The sequence below is a fragment of the Zeugodacus cucurbitae genome, chromosome 5 (assembly GCF_028554725.1).
Source record: "Zeugodacus cucurbitae isolate PBARC_wt_2022May chromosome 5, idZeuCucr1.2, whole genome shotgun sequence".
NCBI classification, from domain to species: Eukaryota; Metazoa; Arthropoda; class Insecta; order Diptera; family Tephritidae; genus Zeugodacus; species Zeugodacus cucurbitae.
The window spans coordinates 38,430,587-38,451,285 of NC_071670.1; the positions used below are offsets into that span (position 1 = coordinate 38,430,587).

The 20,699-nt window shown below is 33.1% G+C and overlaps 6 protein-coding genes across 11 annotated transcripts in view; 3 read left to right on the forward strand and 3 right to left on the reverse strand.

The window, feature by feature from the left end:
* Nucleotides 1-138: 138 nt before the first annotated feature.
* Nucleotides 139-9,810, forward strand: LOC105211992 (glutathione synthetase). 2 transcript variants are annotated; one of them, XM_011183716.3, is made up of 11 exons: nt 139-370; nt 544-683; nt 757-930; nt 1,204-1,416; nt 2,482-2,654; nt 5,277-5,319; nt 5,672-5,797; nt 5,863-5,975; nt 7,030-7,243; nt 7,300-7,470; nt 7,554-9,810. In XM_011183716.3, the coding sequence occupies exons 3-11, from the start codon at nt 781-783 to the stop codon at nt 7,830-7,832; spliced, it is 1,482 nt and encodes a 493-aa protein (XP_011182018.2). In that variant the 5' UTR covers nt 139-370; nt 544-683; nt 757-780; the 3' UTR covers nt 7,833-9,810. The 2 variants fall into 2 exon arrangements, with proteins under 2 accessions (XP_011182018.2, XP_011182019.2); XM_011183717.3 differs by lacking the exon at nt 2,482-2,654 and adding an exon at nt 4,493-4,626 and having other exon boundaries at nt 142-370.
* On the reverse strand, nt 8,124-11,066 carry LOC105211996 (cytosol aminopeptidase). The gene is made up of 8 exons (XM_011183722.3): nt 10,807-11,066; nt 10,592-10,707; nt 10,358-10,493; nt 9,433-9,938; nt 9,123-9,342; nt 8,806-9,055; nt 8,649-8,722; nt 8,124-8,580 (listed from the first exon to the last, which is right to left on the reverse strand). The coding sequence occupies exons 1-8, from the start codon at nt 10,918-10,920 to the stop codon at nt 8,413-8,415; spliced, it is 1,584 nt and encodes a 527-aa protein (XP_011182024.1). The 5' UTR covers nt 10,921-11,066; the 3' UTR covers nt 8,124-8,412.
* A 736-nt stretch (nt 11,067-11,802) lies between these two features.
* Nucleotides 11,803-12,914, reverse strand: LOC105211998 (mitochondrial fission process protein 1). Its single transcript, XM_011183727.2, has 4 exons — nt 12,741-12,914; nt 12,599-12,672; nt 12,222-12,447; nt 11,803-12,149 (listed from the first exon to the last, which is right to left on the reverse strand). Exons 2-4 carry the CDS (start codon nt 12,645-12,647, stop codon nt 11,981-11,983), a joined length of 444 nt encoding a protein of 147 aa, XP_011182029.2. The 5' UTR covers nt 12,648-12,672; nt 12,741-12,914; the 3' UTR covers nt 11,803-11,980.
* A 389-nt stretch (nt 12,915-13,303) lies between these two features.
* Nucleotides 13,304-15,591, forward strand: LOC105211997 (vacuolar protein sorting-associated protein 4). The gene is made up of 7 exons (XM_011183725.3): nt 13,304-13,484; nt 13,881-14,029; nt 14,089-14,224; nt 14,291-15,010; nt 15,073-15,157; nt 15,215-15,358; nt 15,424-15,591. The coding sequence occupies exons 2-7, from the start codon at nt 13,894-13,896 to the stop codon at nt 15,523-15,525; spliced, it is 1,323 nt and encodes a 440-aa protein (XP_011182027.1). The 5' UTR covers nt 13,304-13,484; nt 13,881-13,893; the 3' UTR covers nt 15,526-15,591.
* Nucleotides 15,592-15,985: 394 nt separating this feature from the next.
* On the reverse strand, nt 15,986-18,672 carry LOC105211999 (EP300-interacting inhibitor of differentiation 3). The gene is made up of 5 exons (XM_011183728.3): nt 18,446-18,672; nt 16,888-17,120; nt 16,652-16,819; nt 16,266-16,598; nt 15,986-16,197 (listed from the first exon to the last, which is right to left on the reverse strand). Exons 1-5 carry the CDS (start codon nt 18,534-18,536, stop codon nt 16,132-16,134), a joined length of 891 nt encoding a protein of 296 aa, XP_011182030.2. The 5' UTR covers nt 18,537-18,672; the 3' UTR covers nt 15,986-16,131.
* A 275-nt stretch (nt 18,673-18,947) lies between these two features.
* Pnliprp1_0 (Pancreatic lipase-related protein 1) overlaps nt 18,948-20,699 on the forward strand; it is a 46,929-nt gene continuing 45,177 nt past the window's right edge. For 2 of the 5 annotated variants that reach the window (XM_054232146.1, XM_054232147.1), the window contains exon 1: nt 20,024-20,334. The gene's annotated coding sequence lies outside the window, so the exon portion shown is untranslated. Of the gene's footprint in view, nt 19,067-19,570; nt 19,894-20,023; nt 20,335-20,699 lie in introns of those variants that run through there. The other 3 variants (XM_011183731.3, XM_011183729.3, XM_029040028.2) reach the window with 3 other exon arrangements.

The following is a 20,699-nucleotide window of genomic DNA, read 5'->3' on the forward strand; positions in this document are numbered from 1 at the left end:
TGTATATGTATAACAAACAGCTTTCAACATGTAGTCGTTGTTGTACGCCATTTGATTCTCTATAACGAACACGCCTAATGTGTACAGGTATCAAATGAAAAAAATACTTGCAGTTGGGCATCACTCTCAGCTGTTTCTGTTGATAAGACTTTCGATTGCCAACTCGTATACTACATTAGTAACAACTTAATTCATTTCGGTTTCTAAATTATCCGTGAATTGGTCAACTCGCATCGAAATGTTTTGAAACGACAAGGAAATCAAAACACTCGCAAGTTAAAATACAAACCCAGTTGAAGAACTACAACTGATATTCTACTTCTCCAATTACGCGAGTCACGTGCCTTAGAACCAAGTAGGATCCGAGCAGGTTGGTAGGAGCTATGAGCAACAAAAGTGTATATCTAATAATTACATAGACTACAAGCACTTGGCATTAAAATATCTTAATTCCAACTTGTTCAAATATATGCGTATACCTACTTAGTAGCAGTGACGTTGGTGTGGTATGGTACCTACAGGTTGTTTTTCTTTATTTTGCAGACATCAATATTAAGTTGTGTCGGTGTTTAATTACGAATCGGTTTGAAGAGACAAGGTAGCACAAGTTAATAACGAAAAATCCAGTATATTAAAAGTGTTTTTAAACTGTGGAACGCATAACTCTTAAATTCTTCTAGCTGGTAATGTGATTAAATGCAATATATAGTAACATTTAGAGTTAATGAATTGCTTTTTTATCATTTGCTCTTATAGATATATAGACAACAAATTGAAAATATGACGCCAACACCAGTACTTGAACCCTGCATACCATTGCCCATTGAAGAACGTACATTGAACGATGTGACAGAAAAGGCGAAAGATTGGGCTATTATGCATGGTGCAGCCATGCGCTCCAAAACCAACTTCAGCGCGGATTCACTAAATGTAATTTGCAAGTCATTTCATTATACATATACGTATTGCATCTAGAAAGTAGTAGTTGTGAAATTCTAACACAAACTCCTTCATTCGCTGAGTGACTGAATGAGTATGCAAATTCGCACGATAATATGAATAGATAAAATCCAGATTATTTTTAACGAAATTAGATAAGCGTAAAACATTATCATATATAAATATTTTTTTATTTTTGTTGTTTTAGTTTACTTATTTAATTAACTTATTTACATATTTTATTTCACACACACACACGCATAGTTCGCACCGTTTATTTTGATGCCGTCATCTTTCCCGCGCAAAGAATTCGAAAAGGCTAAAAATTTGCAAACGATAATCAATCAATTGATGCATAATGTGGCGCATGATGAGGAATTTCTAACTACAACTCTGGCGGAAACCATAAAAGTGGATGAGTTCACTGCTAATTTGTTTAATGTTTACAAAAAAGTACTCGCTAATGGTTTTGGACAGGTAAGAACATATTTATCCATCATTTGCATAATAACAAGAGTCACTCATAAATTGTTTGAATTCAACATCTATTTTAAATAATAATGAAAAATTGCATAAGGAACATTTAATCCCCACACTAACCCTTTTTGAAGGTATTTGTTACATATAAAAACAGAAATGAATTACAATTTATGCATATTCATATTATTTCCAATTAAGATTTGTTACCCTTATATATTGGTAGGGGGTTCAGGTTTAATTATTTCCAATCAATATCCTTCTGTTTGTGGTGTCAGCGCACAGTTTATTAGACAAGTTTTAAGCACAGAGTGGCTGTTGTATTAAGTTAGAAGTTTCTTTCGTGACGGAAGTGCTATAATTGACTTAATTAAGGTAAAATCAATCAAAAAAGGCCATAAATATGAAGTTAATAATATTTGCGGGATGTTGATAGGCTAACACATTGTTATTAAATCTCTTATTATCTATTGATTGTTATCTAGGCAATAGCTAATCTTAATCTAATAATGAAAGTTTTTATTAGGAGTTTGTTCTCAAGCCATTTAATATAAGGCAAAATAAAGTGAAAGTAAACTATATAAATCATGGTACGCAATTAGCTTGTGACTGTAGTTAAGTCATTGATTAGTGCAACAAACAGCACCGAAATCAATATGCTACTTTATTATATCAAAGGCAATAAACTAAATCATACGCGTCATATCCTCATTTCATTTTAATAAATTCCATGTTATCACACATTGACATACTATCCCCTGCCCACAACCAGTAGTGAATTAGTTAAATACATATGTGCATTGGTTAACTGAATTTATAGCTATTTGTTTACATATCACTTTTTTGTCTGCTGGTTTCTAATTGATTATTTCATTATTTGTTTATGTACATCTGAAAACGCACGCTCATTGGCAAACGAATGAAACGAACGTAATGAAAATGTTATAAAACAAATATTTTACAAAAAAAAAAATAATTATTCATAAAAAAAAATTAAAAAAAAAAATACAAAAAATGTTTGCAATTTAAAATGCATCAAAATGAAACAATTACCTGAATATGTAGCCAATTTCGTTGGGCCTATTGCGCAGTGATTTGATGTTGGAGACGAAATGTGCAAAATTGCTAGAACAAGAGAAACATACCCCGTGTGCCTACTGTTGCTGGAAACAAGTTGAAATTAACACTATAGCTTCTGGTTTTGGCCACTTAGGACCAGTAAGCAAAGATATACAAAGGTGCAACAAAATTCATTATTAATTTCATTTTATTTTTTCTACATATTTTAACTGTAGCAAATAGTGTGTAGCCAAACAAATCGTTGATATTGCATACATATATTTAATTTAATTTGCTAGCTAAGAATAACCAAGAATTTGGTTGAAAGAAAGCTTATTTTGCGCAAAGCGTCTTATTTATTCTTTACTATGTACATACATACATACATACTGGTATTATGGCGTCATTTTACATTCAATATTATTTTACAACAAAAAATGTTGAAAAATGAGCAGCACATGCTGGAATTATAGCGGTTTTTATTTACATAAGTATAATTCATTTAAGTTTTTGGTTTTTTATTATTTTATGGAGTTTTAATTTTCTTTTATTGCAGTAGAATGTGTTGGTTTAGCATAAATGAATGCATGTTTTTAAATTATTTTCTTTCATTATTTTTTTATTTTTATTATTATTATTATTTTTTTTTTAATTTTTTTTATTATTTATAATCTAAGTAAGATGTAGTTTAAAAAAGTATTTAAATTACATTGCTTAGAACTTTTGAAAAAAATTAAACTTTGTAGTAATTTAGCAAAAAATATTAATTACAAAATCAAGTTAACGATTATAATATAGTAGGCGTGGTTGATAGCTAATTATTTATTTATCTTTCTATTATACTTACGGTCTTCTATTTACCATTATGCTCTCTTAAAAATTTTGAAAATATTTATTTTTGAAAACTCAACTTATAAATAATTTCTCAAAAAGGATATTAAGAAATTAACAGAGGTGCCTGTCCGTACTGGTTGGAGGCAGCTTTTATATTCCATAGTAAAAAATATTAATTATAATTAAATACCAGTAGAATTTTATCGATTTATTTAATTATAACCTTACATAAACAAAGTATTTTTTTTATAGTTTTGGCAGTAATTAAAAAAAAAAAACTAATTTAAATAGTAAAATGTAAGAATTTGCATTTTAAGTAATTTTATAACTATAAAATTGTTAATTTTAGTAATATGTGCCCGAACGCATGCGTTTTCAAATAGTTATATTTGTTAATTTGAATATTTTTACTTGTTTATTATTATTTTTTTGCTACTAGTTTTATGTTTCTATTTTATTTTGCCTTTAAGTCCCTTATTATTTTTCTCATAGTTGTAATTGTTTTTGTTTTTTTTTTTTTTATAAAACCTACAATTAATATTTTTGCATTTGTTTGGCACACAGTTTGGCCGGGGAAGTTACCGAAATTTTTTTATAAAATATACAATCAACTAGATGCAATTGAAACGTTTCGAAAAACGGGTGAAAGTGCAATCAAATGCAGCGCACCTAAGCATTTGAGCACGACGTTATGATTTCTTCTTTTCCCAAGCTCTCTTAAACGTGAACGTACAGTACAACAAATGCATTAAGTTTTTATTGCACAAAACATTTATGGTTAATGTTTTTTTGTTTTATTTTAGTAATTTTTATACCCTTAGCCCTCTAAAACACACATTTCTTAGGCATCATTTGCGGTAGCGGCTAACCCGTTCATTTTTCCAAATCAAATCAAATCAAATCAAACCAATCAATCAACTATAAGAACTGCTCACATCGCATCGCCAAACGCATTCCACCAAAAAAAAACCAAATCGAAAGCAATGCCAATAAACATCGAAACAATAATTCGCAAGCACTAAGTGATAGTCAGTATTGATCGTGGTGGTTTATGAATTGAGTGTCATCATTCTCGCAATATGTCACTGCAACTCTTTAATATAGCAAGCAAATTAATGTTCCATTAAATCATTTTTAACGTATTTTCTATGAAGTAAATGTTTGTATGTGTATCAATTTTCAGGCTTATTCGCTCGGTTTATTACGTTCCGACTATTTGGCTCACATGTTCGAAGACAATTCAGTTAAACAAGTTGAAATCAACACGATTGCCTCTAGTTTCGGTGGCATCTCCACACATATGATGCCTCTGCAGAGGTATTTTGATTTTTTTCCACAACATCAAATTATATTTTCTTTTCTCTTTTTTTATTTCCTATATTTTTTTGTTTTATTCTATATATATGTATGTATATAATAATTTCTGTGTAAGTAGCAAACAAAATTATACCCAATTTTTTCGGCAAATTAACCAATTAAATTATGTTCAAATATTAGTTTTTTTTGTGTTAAAGCGTAATATACAACTACGCTGCTTGTAAACTATTTATTTCTTTGCTTATATAACTAATGTTGTTTCATACGCTTTACTTTTAAATTTATTGCATATAATTATTGTTTCTAGTTATCTATATATATTTAATTATATTAGACTAGACTACTGTTGCATGTATGTACATATATTTTTAGTATCAAGTGCGCGCAGCATTTTTTGTTTGCGTCGCAAATTTACTTAGTTGTTAGTTAGTTACCGCTTATTCATTTATTTGCTTATATAAAACGTAAATAGTATGTAGTTGTAGTGTTAATGACGCAATTGTAGACTTTAGATAGATTTAAAAATAATTACTGTTAGTTTTAAAACTTAGTTGTATGCTTATGTGCTTTGTATACACAACTGAATTGATATTATTATATTATATGCCTATAATATATCGTATATAACACAAATACATTTTCTTCTATAGCTTTGTGATGGGCGAACTAGGACATGCTGATAAAATCAAAAATGTAAGTACATATATATTATTTATGGGGTTAGGGGTGGTCAGAGACACCAAAAATGAGAATTTTAAGTAAAAATTAGTTTAACAAATAGACAACACCGGGCCTGGTCGAAGCTTTTTTTCAAAATTTCGATAAGACCAATTAACTGTTGATTTCTTCCCGAAAATCTAGAAAACATTTCCTGAGACCGTCATTTTGCACCAGGCACAGGATTATCTATTTATAAAACTAATTGTGATTTTAGCACAAACAAAAATTAATGAAACTTCTAATTTTTTCGTGTCTCTGACTACCCCTAACCCCTTATGTTACTTTTGTAAATAAAATTATTTAAAAAAATAAATATTTTTTTTAGATGCCCGAAAATGCGGCTTTGTCTGGTCTTTGTGGTGGCATGATTAAAGCCTGGGAAGTATATGCTGAGCCCAAAGCGGTGATTCTCTTCATAATCGAAGATGTTTCCTACAATATTTGCGATCAGGTGTGTACACTAATTTAAAACAATTTTATTTTATTAATTTGAAAATATTATTTTATGTAATATAGCGTTTCCACGAGTTTTATATACGCGAGCAGCGCCCAAATATAAAAGTATTGCGTCGTACTCTAACGGAGGTGCATAAAGAAGGAAAATTGGGACCCAATAAAGAGCTATTACTGTGAGTTAATGAAATTTTATTAATTGTATACATTAGCACCAAAATAGTTCCATTTAGATAACAATTAACATAAAAGACTAACATCGAATGACTTTAATATAACTGTTATTTTTAAAAGAGTTGAAAAAATATTTATTGTTGTAATTTTATAAAGGTATAATCGGCATAAAGTCCAATAGAATAACGCAAATCGTCATTTATAGTCTATGAGGGCTAAGGTAATTCCTGAACCGATTTCACTAATTTTCACTACCACTTATATGCAAGATTATATGCTAACTTAATATAGCTAAGATATCTCACATATTAACTGCTATATATATCGCATATATGCGGAATAAAGCCCACCAGAAGTTTGAAAATCCGATTATAAGGTACATGGGAGTTAATTATGACCCGATTTTAACCATTTTTGGTACAGAGACACACTATTAGAAAAAGATTCCCTCTGAATTAAATTATCTGAGAGATTTACCGATATTTTCGGATAAAACTTACCCTTAGGAACATAGTTCTTCATGTTCGATATCCGGGGTCTTGAAAAGTTATATTCCGATTTCGACAGTTTTTCCACAAGTCTAGCCACATATGATTTACGGTTTTTGGGTAAAGTTTTATTCTGCTGTCTTCATTGGTTCCTAATGTATATATTATAATGTGAAGGAATTGGATGGTATTCAAAATTGTGTTAGATGGGAAGTAGGCGTAGTAGTTCCTGAAATATGGTTTCTGATTCATAGGGGGGCGACACCACGCGCATTTTTAATTTTGTGGACGTGGTCGGACCACGGACCACTTTCCTCCATTTGCAACCCTCCCAAGGAACCTGTGTCAAGATATCTATTTTTTCTCAAGTTATCCGTTGCACAGACGGACAGACAGACATCCGGATTTCAAATCGTCTGGTCATACTGATTATATTATTTATATGTAACCCTATATCTAATTCGTTTGGTTTTATGACTTACAAACAACTGTCCTTCCTTTTATGTTTTAATTTTTTTTTTCAAATATTTCCAATTAAAAAAAAAGTATAAAAAACATCATCTTACAGCGGTGAATATGAAGTGGCTGTTATTTATTTCCGTGCCGGCTATGAACCTGGTCACTATCCCTCGCAAGACGAATGGGATGCGCGTTATATGATGGAGTGTTCGCGTGCGATAAAAAGTCCTTCCATACACTATCATTTGGCTGGTACCAAGAAGGTGCAACAAGCGCTGGCTCAACCCGAAATGCTAGAACGGTTTATAAGCGACCCAGAGAAGGTAATTAATTACAAAAAATTATGGGAGATAGTAAGAAAACACTATTTTTGTTTCAGATAAAAGCTGTGGGACAAATCTTCACCGGACTCTACTCGTTGGATGACTCTGAAGCTGGCAATGCCTCATACGAAATGGCGTTGAAAGAACCAGAACGATTTGTGTTGAAACCACAACGCGAGGGCGGTGGTAATAATGTATATGGCGTTGACATTCCAGATGCACTGAGGGTAATTGTTTGGTTTAAATTTTTAGGTTATGTATTCTTTTTATTTTACAAATACATTTCTTTTGTTTGATTTGTGCTTTATAGAAAATGAGTCGCGTTGAACGCGCCGCTTGGATACTGATGGATCTAATTCAGCCTCCCATTTCCAAGGGTTACATGATACGTCCGGGTGGCAAATCTCCACCAGAAGTTGTTGATCTCGTTTCAGAGCTGGGCATTTTTGGCGTAATACTAGGTAATGTAGATAATGTGATTTGCAATTACCAAGCGGGTCATATGCTGCGCACGAAACTCTCGACTGCGAACGAGGGCGGTGTTGCAGCCGGACTTGGCGCTTTGGATAGTCCTTATTTACTGGATTAGTGTTTTAACCACCATTTTTTGGTTTTTACAAAATTCGTAGTTTTTTCACATCTAATTATGTAATATTTTTCTTTTTTTATATCTTATACGGACAAAAAAGTTATTTTTTCAATATTTGCCATTTTTAAACATTATGTAAAACTGAAGCTACTATTTTGCAGAGAATTTTTGGCTTTTGCCCATTTTGATAAAATTTGACCAATGTATTGTAAAATTTTTACCCCATATCTCACCACTATCATGTATGTATAGTATAATGCTATTAAATAATAAAAAGAAAACACGAAAACACAATTTTTTAATACAAATCATATTTTAAAAATATATGTATTTGCATTGAGTAGAACATGTCACAGCAATAATCAAAAATATATAAACATCGCCATTTAGAATTATTAAGAAAGAAACAATTAAAACACAGATAAAATTTTGACCTCAGGACATTACTACACACATCTTCATATACAAATACATTTCTTCTTCTTCTTCTTCTTCTTCTTCTTCTTTGAGGGCCTCTCAGGCGCGTCGTGGCAGGGTTTGATGAGTAGAAAAATGGGCGTTTATACGCTTACTTCTACTACTACTTCTGTTGGTCTGGACAGGCCATTTGATATAGGAATTGTATCATGGTACGAGTTGGGCGGCCGGTCATGCGATCCTTCAACAAATATGGCAGAGTGCCGTACTTAGTCAACATACCAACACCACGTATATCCAAATGAGCCCAATCGACACATGGCACAAATTGCTATTAGAAATAAGATAATGAATTTGGAAAAAACAAATCGAATAAACAGAATAAAGTCCCAAACTTACGTGCAATATTGCGGCTGCCAGACAAGATGAAGCTGGGCCAGAACCATTGTTGCTGACATCAAAACTTACATGGTCTGGCAAATGAAAATAAATATTATACAATTAGTATAACAGAAAATGAAAATCGTTATACAAATAGGGGCCAAATGATACTCACTCGTTACCAGATATTTATAGTAGTTCCACAATGGTAAGCGCCACATGCGATCGCCTGTTAGTGAGCCAGCCTTTTGGAATTGTTTCCAAATGTAGTGCGAATTCGAAAATATGCCTGTAGCTCCACCACCCAATGCCTTTTTGACACCCTTGCCAAGCGTGGCCACATCAACGACCAGACGTGGCTTGTAAGTAGTCTGCGCATAGATCAATGGATCAGCCATCACCACAACACCGGCTTTATCCGTGTCCTGGTTAATAAAAGTAGAATTGAAAATTCATTATTGTTGTCTTATTTTTGATTTATATCAAACTTACGCGTATCGCCAATGATTTGCCGTTGAGTAACGTGACCACATCACCTGGCTTGCAGGCCATACCCGAAGGCATATTCTCGCAAAGTGGTATAACAGCGGAAATATTAATGGGCAATGATAAAGCTGCGGCGGCACGAATTGCAGCGACCACTACGGCAGCACCGGCCATGGCGCCACGATATTCATCCATGCCTTTGCATGGGCGCAAGCAGAGACCGCCACTGAAATATTAGAATAAACAAACAAACAAATAAACAATTTTCAATTTTTTTATATCAATATAGTTCTTTAAGTAGCCTCTTTATGCTCACCTATTGAACGTCATACCCTTGCCCAACAGTAGTATAGGTTTATCTTCAGGCGCTGTGCCACAATAGCTTATCTCCAGCAGAACAGGCGGCTCACACGAACCTTTCGCAATCATTAGAAACGAGTTTAGATGCTGTTGCTCTATCCACTCCATTGTACGGATCTCCACGGTGACACCACAAGGGCATAATGCATCGACGGTTGCTTGTGCAAATGTGGTGGGTGTCATTTGGTTGGCTGGTGCGTCGCTAAGACGACGTGCAAGATTTTGTGCTTCGGCTTTAAAAAGACCACGTGTCCAAGCGTCTATGTCGGGTGAGTCGTACAATTCTAATTTGGGAATTATTGTTCTGTCTTTTTTCATTTTATTATCTTGATAACGCCAAATCGCCAAAGCACTGCCCTCGGCAGCTTGTTCGGGATATTCCATTGAATCGACGAAAACCTCGGAACAGCCTTGCATTTGCAGGCTGCGTGCACCGACACCAGCTGCTACACGTACATTTTCCTATGAGGTTTCAAAATTATATACATATAGGGAAAGTTTATTACAGTAATCATCAATTTTATGCTGGCATTACTTTGAGGTTATGTTGAAATTAAATTTCGAAAAAATTTCTTAATTTTATTAAATTTAATTTAATTTCTCTATTAAAGCTAATCATTTGTTTCAAACAGCTATGCTCTTCATTCCGATACAGAATTGCTTACTTTAGAAACCCGTTACATTAACGATCATTGTAATTCATTATTTTACAAATCACAAGATTTTCCTGTCAAATTTTTTTTTTCACCGACAATTTTAATCAAAAATTTTATTTGTCAAATTTTCCAAAATGTTTTCAAAGTTGAAAATTTATCTACTGTCAAAATAATTCTTACTAACTGTCAACAATTAAGTGTGATCCATCTTATTTATCTGCTTACCATGCCTTCATCCAACATTTCCAACTCATTGAAACCAGCGCCTTCACGCCCAACACCGACCACTGCTATAGATCGAAATTCCTGATCAATGTTATTGAAAACCTTTCCTCTGCCCAATCTTCCAGATAGATTCGTTCTAAATTCACACAAAATATAAGGGTCACGAAATGATTTGGTATTGGTCACTTGGAATGTCATTGTATGCTAAAGTCTATAGTGATGTTTCCTACTCACTCTTTGATTAACTCAGATACTTTGCCCTGCACACGGTCATCGAATTTCTCTCCACTCGACGTTAGCTTTGCATCCTTCTCGCCCTCCTTCTGATATAGGCCGATCACAAGTCCTTTCTGCAAAGTATGATGGAACGATTTAACATATCAGCACAACAAGTGTTTGAGCATTGGCTCGAATGTATTTGAAATGGTTTAAATTGGTTGGCGTCTTACCGTCACACGCGAATCATCGGCGTAGTACCTCTGATAGACTTGTTGGAAATTTTTCACATTCCGAAATCTCAGCAGAGATTTTGTTAGCCAATTTGTTATGCGTAGCGAGGACATAGTTTGCAAGTAGTTTTATCAATTTAATTTTAATTATTTCCTTTTATGCAAATTTTTATATATAAAACGGTTTTCAGCTTAAAAATTTTCAATAAAAAATAAAATTGAAATTTAGATCTGACTGAATATTTTTCACAGCTTGTTACAGTTCGTTTGAGTGTCTAGAAACAAAGTGCAAATGGTTCTTACTTGAGAGCCAACTATTAAACCGTTTGGATCATAATTGATTGCTTTCGAAGGTGGAATTTTTGTAATTTATTTTTTTCATATGTAATTTCAAAGTGCTCTTATTTTACATTAATCGTATTTTTTCTTGCACTATTAATAAAATAAGCATTTTATATGGCATTTTTCACAAGCTATGCAATGAGGATTAATTCTATTTATAAATCTAACATTTTCTATATTAATTTTTCTGACATTCAACGGATTAGGATTAAGTATTTAAGAAGAATTTCAATAAAACAGGAGAATTATCACAAATAGCCATCCATATATTGGTTGTGGTTGTAATAGCAATAAAGAATTGCAAAATAGTTGCGGGAATGCTGATGTGGTAACAGCCCTTTGGCGCATATATATACGCTCCAATTTCAGAGGCATAGTTCCAATTGTGCTGATAAATTCAGTTGTAAAACGATGTGTACAAGACATTTAAGTTTTATAAAAATCCTTTGGAGGTTTATGACTTTATGGAACGCGATGACTTTCGAACAAACACTTCTAAAATTGTATTGCAAAAGAATTTTTGAACTGTTTGAATTACAAAGAAACTACAGTACACGGAGAACAGCTTATGAAACTTGCAAGCAAATAAATTTAACGGCATTAAAAGATATAGAAATCCAGATAAATACTATAATTTTAAAACTAATCAGACGATTATGGTTTATATATGTATATTTATTGATACTACAATACTTGGAACATTTGTTTAATAACAATATAATGTAAAAATTTGTAACTAATAGAACTTTCACTACGAAACGCTAAAAAGGATATAAATATATTGCACCTAAATAGTAAACATTTTAAGCTTAATCGCTAAAGCAGTACATTTTTAGCTTAACCATTTTCGGTAAGTATCATCCATGAGATGATCGGTAAATTTGTCTATGGGACCAATTATTAATGGAATTGAACACAAGCCAACTGCGGTGGGTAAAATTTTTCTGAAAGCTTTTCTAACCTCCGCTTTACGTAGCAAATAGCCAGTCAGCCAAGTTATTCTGGAAGTTGTATATGAAAGTAAATGGGATATGATAATATTATAGTAACTTTAGGCTATTTTTCTCATCTACCTATTGATTGTGACGCCGGGAATGATTACAGAGGCAACCATTTGCCAGGTGAATACATCACCAGTAACAATAGCTATTTGTTTAGTGCTACTTCCTCGTTGATGTTCTCTGACTGATTTATCAACAGCGTCAGCGCAGACATAAGCTGTAGCCAGTAAATAGGATGCGCGCACCAAATTGCGATGTATAAGTGGGCGGAAAGCTTCTCCTACCTCGTTGGAGTAACCTGTGTGTTTTATACAGAATTTATTTAGTTATTATGTAATATTTGTGAGAAGGCACATTAAGATTAAGTAAATTTCATAAATTTATAAAAATATTCGTCTACCGTTAGCTGCCTAACAGGTTTATACTACTATCATAGAATAAGTTCTTACCTAAATACCGCAATTTGCTGTCCCTATACACGTCGTATTCTTTGTCCATTTTTTTACCAAATAACAAGTGCGGGCTGTAGTTTAAGCGAGAAATGACATAGTTATGATGTTATATAAGATTTATGTGCAAATAAACACTTACATGGGTATGCTAAATAGAATCACTTGTCACCGAAGCATCTATTTTATTTTATCATTCTTATCTCATGTTATTTACTTGGATACATCTTCACTTCACTTTTACTTTTAATTTATCATTAATTATGAAGAGGCTTTGCTTTTGCAAAATGTTTCTCTTTTTTTCTTTTTGCGGCAAGCAAAACAAACTAGAAAATGGTGAGCAAAACAAAAGCTCTAAAATGTAATGTGACCAGATCATTTAATAATAAAATTTTATTTTACAAAAGAGTTTTAATAAATTTAAATTTTATTAAAAGGTATTGTAAGAAAGCTTGACTATTAAACTATTTAATACTTATTGAATTAAAATAATTTTAGAAATTTTGATTAAATATCCATTTATGACTACGATTTATTCATTATGTTCAGCCTACGCGAATTTACGCTTGGCAATTGTAAATTTAAATAAGTTATAACATTATTTTATTAAAATGTATATAAAAATTGTATGTGTGTGTGTGGTAATACAACCCTGAAGTTTGAATAAAGCGCCGAAGGCAAACCAGTCGCGACGTATTGCAATGCAATAAATGTCAAATGCGCAACGAATAAGTGATTAAAAGAAAAAGTGCGAAACAACGAAAGTCTGACTGGAGGAATCATTTTTTGTATAAAATCTTTTGAAAAATCTACGTTTCTACAAAAATTACAGCGAGGATTTTAATTATAGTGCGTTGCTTGTTTATTGTGTATTAAAGTTTAAAAGGTATGAAAAGAAATATAAAAAGTCGAACAGCAAATGCTTTGAAATTGAGCTGCTAATGCGAAAATATTTGGGGAATTATGAGCGTCGATTAGTCATTGCTCTTGTTTGTTTTTTTTTTTTAATCTAAAATAGTACTAAAATGTCTCCTATATTTTTCAAATAAAGGAAAATATTTATTGCAGTCTAATGAAGTTCGCATTTCCAAAATTTTTTAATAATTAATTGAAATGTTATTATCGATTTGAATTTACAATGTTTTCTATCTCATTACCGTGGTGATTGAGGTTTCATCAGTGATGTCATTACTATGAAGTCAGCTGGGCAGGACTTACATTGCGCGATAATATCAATCAAAAAGTAATAAATACTATATATCTCGTTCTATGTAATTTGTAGTGACGTGTCAACAATGGCCTCAGGCACGACTTTGCAAAAAGCTATTGATTTAGTGACCAAAGCAACGGAAGAAGACCGCAACAAAAATTATGCTGAGGCATTACGTCTTTACGAACATGGCGTAGAGTATTTTCTACATGCAATTAAATGTAAGAATAACACAAGAATTCAAATTTCGTGCAAATTATTCATCGATTGTCATTTATAGATGAGGCACAAGGTGAGAAGGCTAAGGATTCGATTCGTGCCAAGTGCCTACAGTATTTGGATCGTGCTGAAAAACTTAAAGAATACCTAAAGAAAGGCAAGAAAAAACCAGTAAAGGAAGGTGAATCAAGCTCGAAGTAAGCAAAAGAAATTTATAATAATATACATATATATAACAACAATTAACACTAAACACCTTTCAGAGATGATAAAGATAAAAAGGACGATAGTGATTCCGATGGCGAAGATCCTGAAAAGAAGAAACTTCAAAGTAAATTGGAAGGCGCTATAGTAATTGAGAAACCTCATGTGAAGTGGTCTGATGTGGCTGGTTTAGATGCTGCCAAAGAGGCGCTAAAAGAGGCAGTTATACTGCCAATTAAATTCCCTCATCTATTCACTGGCAAACGTATACCTTGGAAAGGTATTCTGCTCTTTGGCCCACCTGGTACCGGCAAATCATATCTGGCCAAAGCTGTAGCCACAGAGGCAAACAATTCAACTTTCTTCTCAGTTTCCAGTTCGGATTTGATGTCGAAGTGGTTAGGTGAATCCGAAAAGTTGGTCAAAAATCTCTTCGAACTAGCACGCCAGCATAAACCTTCGATTATTTTCATTGATGAAATCGATTCCATGTGTTCGGCACGTTCGGACAATGAAAACGACAGCGTGCGACGCATCAAAACCGAGTTCTTGGTGCAAATGCAAGGTGTTGGCAATGACACAGATGGTATTCTGGTACTTGGTGCCACTAATATACCATGGGTGTTGGATTCTGCTATACGTCGACGTTTCGAAAAGCGTATCTACATTCCATTGCCGGAAGCACATGCACGCCTGGTGATGTTCAAGATACATTTGGGTAATACCACACACGTTTTAACCGAGGCAGATCTCAAAGAGCTGGCATCAAAAACAGATGGGTAAATAATGGCTAACTAATTGTACACTTGAAACCCTCTTTAATGATTATAAACTTTTACAGTTACTCTGGCGCTGATATTTCCATTGTTGTGCGTGACGCTCTTATGGAACCAGTGCGTAAAGTGCAAACCGCCACACACTTCAAGGTAACTAAGGTTTTGCGTTGTTTTGGATAAATAGTGTAATTTTTTCAATATTTATAGCGTGTAACTGGTCCATCACCAACAAATAAGGAGCTCATAGTTGACGACTTGTTGGTGCCCTGCTCGCCTGGCGATGAAGGTGCAACTGAAATGTCCTGGATGGATGTGCCTAGTGATAAGCTATTCGAGCCACCAGTTACAATGGTAAAGTCGAGGCGAAGATTATTTTGAGTGAAATTATTTTTAAATTATATTTCTACTATTTTCAGCGTGACATGTTGAAATCTTTGTCTCGTACAAAACCTACTGTCAACGATGATGATTTAGTTAAGCTGCGTAAATTCACCGAAGACTTTGGACAGGAGGGATAAATTACGGACAAAATTCATAAACAAATTGATTTTATTATAAATATAAGTGAATACTGTACGCAAATTGATTAATTGTTGCCTATTTGATAAAAAGGGAGTAAAACCATTTTGAGCCCAAAATAAACAAGCGGCTAAAATTAATTTAAAAAAACATTGGAACAACTCGATATATACGTTAAACCATGAAAAACCAAATAATACACATTTTCAAGGTAAAAAATAATTTTCTTTTGTTTTCAATGTACACATTGCATTTTATATATATACATATATTTTTGGCATTACAAATGTATGCGACATACTCAAAAGCGAAAAAGGTCAGCAAAATGCTGAATTTTATTTTATAAGAAAGTGGTTAGCGCCAATACTGAGCAAGCAAGTCAGGTATATATTTTTTTAGAATGAAAGTGGGTTTGCTGATATAAATTTAATTTAAAATAAAAAAGTTGTAACAAAAAAATATGTTTGTAAAAATATTAAATTCGCTCGATTTATTTTAAAAATAGTATATTAAAAGATATTCTCACACATAACAATTTTTTAATATTTTTAATTGAACTTCGCATTGTACATTGTTGGTGACATTTGGAATAACGGGTAGTGTACTCAATCGTCCTCATTATTTTCGATTGTAAGCATTGGTTCTTTTATGTCATAGAAAAGTATCATTTCCTAAATGAAAATCACATTTTAATAATAAAAAACAAATATTAATTTTTTAATTAAACATGTATGCTTACGCGACATTTCTCCAGATTTAACGTGCAGATGGCTTGTGTAGTTTCTTTGACGGCCTTCACTTCATCGCTATGTGCCAGCCGTACATGTGGATAGTTGTCGTCGCCCGTTTCAATCGCAATTAGATTATCACGCGCCAGAAAAGCGATTTGAAATGCATTCTCTACAGTGTTCATAAAATTCTTCGGATCTATAATGAGTTTGTAGTAAGGTATGGACCGGCCGCCGTTACTGTTCAACATTTGACGCAATTGATTGCACACAATATTTAATTTGTTGGCACCTTTGTCCTTGCGCTGCAGTTTATCAACGTTCTCCGGACGTTTTTCCTCCGCCTATACGTATTTTTTTTTTTAATAATTTTGGACTATATTTTCTGTTTACCCACCTTTTCGTTTTTCTTTCGTGGTTGTCGCTCTTTCAGAATACGCTCTCTCACTTCAACTCTATACGCGCCGAGCATTGTCGACTTCGCGCGTGCCATACGCGCTATAGCGCAAGCGATATCCGTGATTGGCTTCCAGTTATCCTCACCTTGTGTGGCCACATTTTGGCGCTGGAATTGAAATTTTTATTGGATTATTGCAAATTATTGCCTTTTTTGTATGAAGTATATCGTCTTACGATTGCATTTTGGTAGATTTGCTCGCTGAACGCTCCCATTAGTGAACTCTGCTGGAAAACCTTCGACATCAGTTCGTGATTCATTTTCATCAATTGTGCGTCGCGCATAACTTCGCTAGTGTGCTCAGCGCGGTCGGCGACGTTGCCCTCCCCATGAATGACATCCGAAATTTGTACGACCTTCAATATTTGGTGGAGTGTCTCTTCCACACCCTGTTCGGTAATGCGGGTTTCTGCGGAGAAGAGGAAAACAGGAGATATATTTGAGGTGTGTTTTATGCTGTTACTTTAAAAAAATTTTACTAGGAAATTTATGATATATCCTTAAAACTTTGTCAGCGCGAAGTATGAAACTTTAATAACTTCTCACTTTGGCGTTAATCCACCGAGACGTTTCCGTACGCTGTATTACGTTTACGGCGCTATTACAATGTTATATATTTGCTGTATGAAACGTTGACTGTGCTATCAGCTATGCTGAGCGGTCAAGCGCCACTTAATCTTTGGTTACCTTATGTAGATTGGCATCGGTCGGTTTGGGAATACTGGTTCCAATCAAGCTTTAATACTATTATGCTTTGCCTCCTACTGCTTTATCAAGTTATTAATGATTCCTATCCAGCTATATATATTTATATTATACGCACACATGTACAGCTGCTTGCCAGGCGAGTAAGTCGTTTGGCAAATTTACCAGCTAAAAGTGAGGATGAGAGCTATCAAGAGCTACAGCAATGCATTATTACACACCAGAAAATATTCAGGTTTGTTTACAGTTTTGAAAGTGAAATAAATATAACAGTTTGAAATTGTTTTATAATAGATTGTTCCATATAGTACAACCTGTAATATCCGTGACAAGATAACTTCTTTGTTCTACTTGTTTTGTGTTTTGATGCAAACATCGCCGACTTGCTATAACGCCTGGTATTTGCAAGCTGACTGTGAGAAACTTTCCATCTCTATTTTTCACAGCAATTGGATGACTCAAGGAAAACGTTTTAACAAGCTGTTAAACTATTTTTTGCAACGATCACAGGCTGAAATGCCATTGTGGGCTTTAAAAATGTTGCCAATAAATTTGGCGACAAATGTTCCGGTTAGAGGCTAATTTAATATTAATAATTATAATATTATACTTAAATATTTTGCAGATCGCAAAGTTTTCCTTCAGCCTCTATGCGTTCATTCAAAAAATGGGCCTAGGCGCTCATCTAAATGACTGAAATTTTAAATTAATATTTTCGATACATGTAGCGATTAAGTATATAGGTAAATGCAAATAAAATACTATTGATATCTAAAATAAGCGGTAAGCTACATAATGAGGTGTGAACATATAAGCCTAACTTGATTAACATCAGATGTTTGGAACTGCTTTTTCTTAAATGTTTGTTAGGAGGCTCTTTGTCGTCCAAAGTTAATGGTAATTTTCATTTCAAAGTCTCCCATTTATTATATTATTATATTATTATACAATATACATTTATATATTTTGAAATGTATATATTATACTTTAATATAAGTTGTTGATTTGGCTTGGCTCTAAGTATCTTACGAATCTCTCTATTGGTGTCAATTAAATCCTTCAGGCGCTGTTTTCGATCGAGCGCCTGAGTAACATTTAATTCATCCGCCGTATTGTTCATTGTTCACTTTTACTTTGTACTTATTGTTTAAATTAAAATATTAGTTAATTAAATTAACAAAAATGCCAAACGTAAACAAAAAATACCCGGCGCGCAAAACAACAAACGATTTCGCAAATTATTGGCGACTGTGCTGCCAAGTACAGAAGCTGTCTAACTCTCGATTGAAGTCAAAGTGCTAAGCCGCCTAGCTGATGCGAATCTAAAAATTTACGTTTATAAATTATAGTATAATATTGTAATATATGTGACTATAACTTTTAATAAGGATAGTAAATTTGTGTAGTATATTATTTACAATACAACCTAAATTGCATATGAGAAGATTTTAAATAAATTTCCTGTACATTTTTTATAATATGGCAACATGCTTTATGAAACAGCTGATTTTTGCTGCAGTTTAAATATTAGTGCTAATTTGACATTGCAACTGATTCTAATTGTGAAAATAAATTTTTAATAAATTCAAAATATTTGATTATTAAATTGGATTCTAAGCATACTAAGCTTCAGGAAAATGTGTGCGAAAGGTGAAATCTGTATTTATGTATACAGTAGAATGTTGAACGCATAAACGCTCGAATATGTAGCAACGGACGTGGCTATACCACAATAATAAATAAAAAGCATTTTACGTTGCAACTAAAATATTATTAAAAATATTTAGCATTACTAGTGGAAAAAATAAGAAATTTGCAAACAAGTTTATAATAGTGCTTGTTTTTGTGAATGGAAACATGGTCATATTTCAATTGGCATGCAACTGAATAACGGTACTATGTATGTATTAACGTCAATTACACGCGGTACACATTAAATTCTGATTATAATATTAAAGGGGCTATTGTAAAGCCCAATAACACCTCTAAAGTAGTTGCGAAGGGCTACATTCTTCTATGCAAATTGTGGCGATGAAAATCTCGAAACCCATAAGTTTGTGTGTGTGTATGTATGAAAGTTTTGTATACAAAAGACTCTGGCAACGAACTTCAAACATTATTTAACAACAATTTACAACATTTATGGCATGAAAAACGCCAAAGAGTGAAAACAAAGAGCAAATTCGCTGTTCAAAAAGTGTTAATGTTTTAAAAGAGCATAAAATAAGCTTTAACCAAAAGCATGCCACATCTTCAAACTACTCATGTAGTTTACCATATGCTTGCTGCTTCTCAAACAAATAGTTGCCAAACATAAGCCAAAGCGTTCGGTTCGTACACTTCAGTGGTACGCGCACTAAGCTTTGTATAAAGCGGTTTCATTTACGTTGCATTAAAGTCGCGAGTGTTCAACCGGTGTGTCGCCGCAGTGTGTAACAAACGGCGAAACAAGCAAAAGCTTAAAAACGAATGTAAAGGTGATAAAGAGTAATGACAAAAATTTGTTGCAAAATTTTAAGTTTTTATATTTTGTTTTCATTTATTGCGTTGACTGAATTTCAAAGTGATGAGAAAAAGTTGATTAACTTACATATGTATATTTAAAAGTTTGCTCAATTTATGCAAAATCCAATTCAATTCATTATGTTTACAAGTTATTGCGAATAAAAAGTGAATTTCATTGTTTTTTGGTTTTGAGATTTCTTTTGTTGTGAACCAGAATTTTAGTGTCCAAAATTTTGCAGACGACTTTCACGTTTTGCAGCAAATATACATATATGTATGTGTGTATGTTTAAGTGTATGTTTGTATGTTTATACATATGTACGTTGTTGATTCATGCGTGTACATATGTTTATGTGCACATCGGTCAAGGTAGTGTGCGCGTACTCAACAGTTGGGCGCTTGCTGTGTATAAGGTGAGTACAAATTAAACATAGTACAAATGCTATTAAATATGTACGACAATATGTAGGAAAATAGAAAAGCGAACGCAAAGAAAATTTGAACAAAATAATGTGTCAGCAGTTTAGAAAAATCATATATTCATGTGACTATATAGGTATAATAGAAGTAAATAGTAGTAGATATATTTAAAAGTTCTTTGCTTTAGATAGAGATTATAGAAAACATATTCTAAATGATATTTATTTTTTATTAAAAAGTGAAATGAAACAAAATCGAAATAATACCAAATATTATTTTTTTTGTGAAAAGTGTATTGAATACAAGCATTTTTTTTAACTTTACCTCCTCCACTGACCCAATTAAGTTATTTAACGGC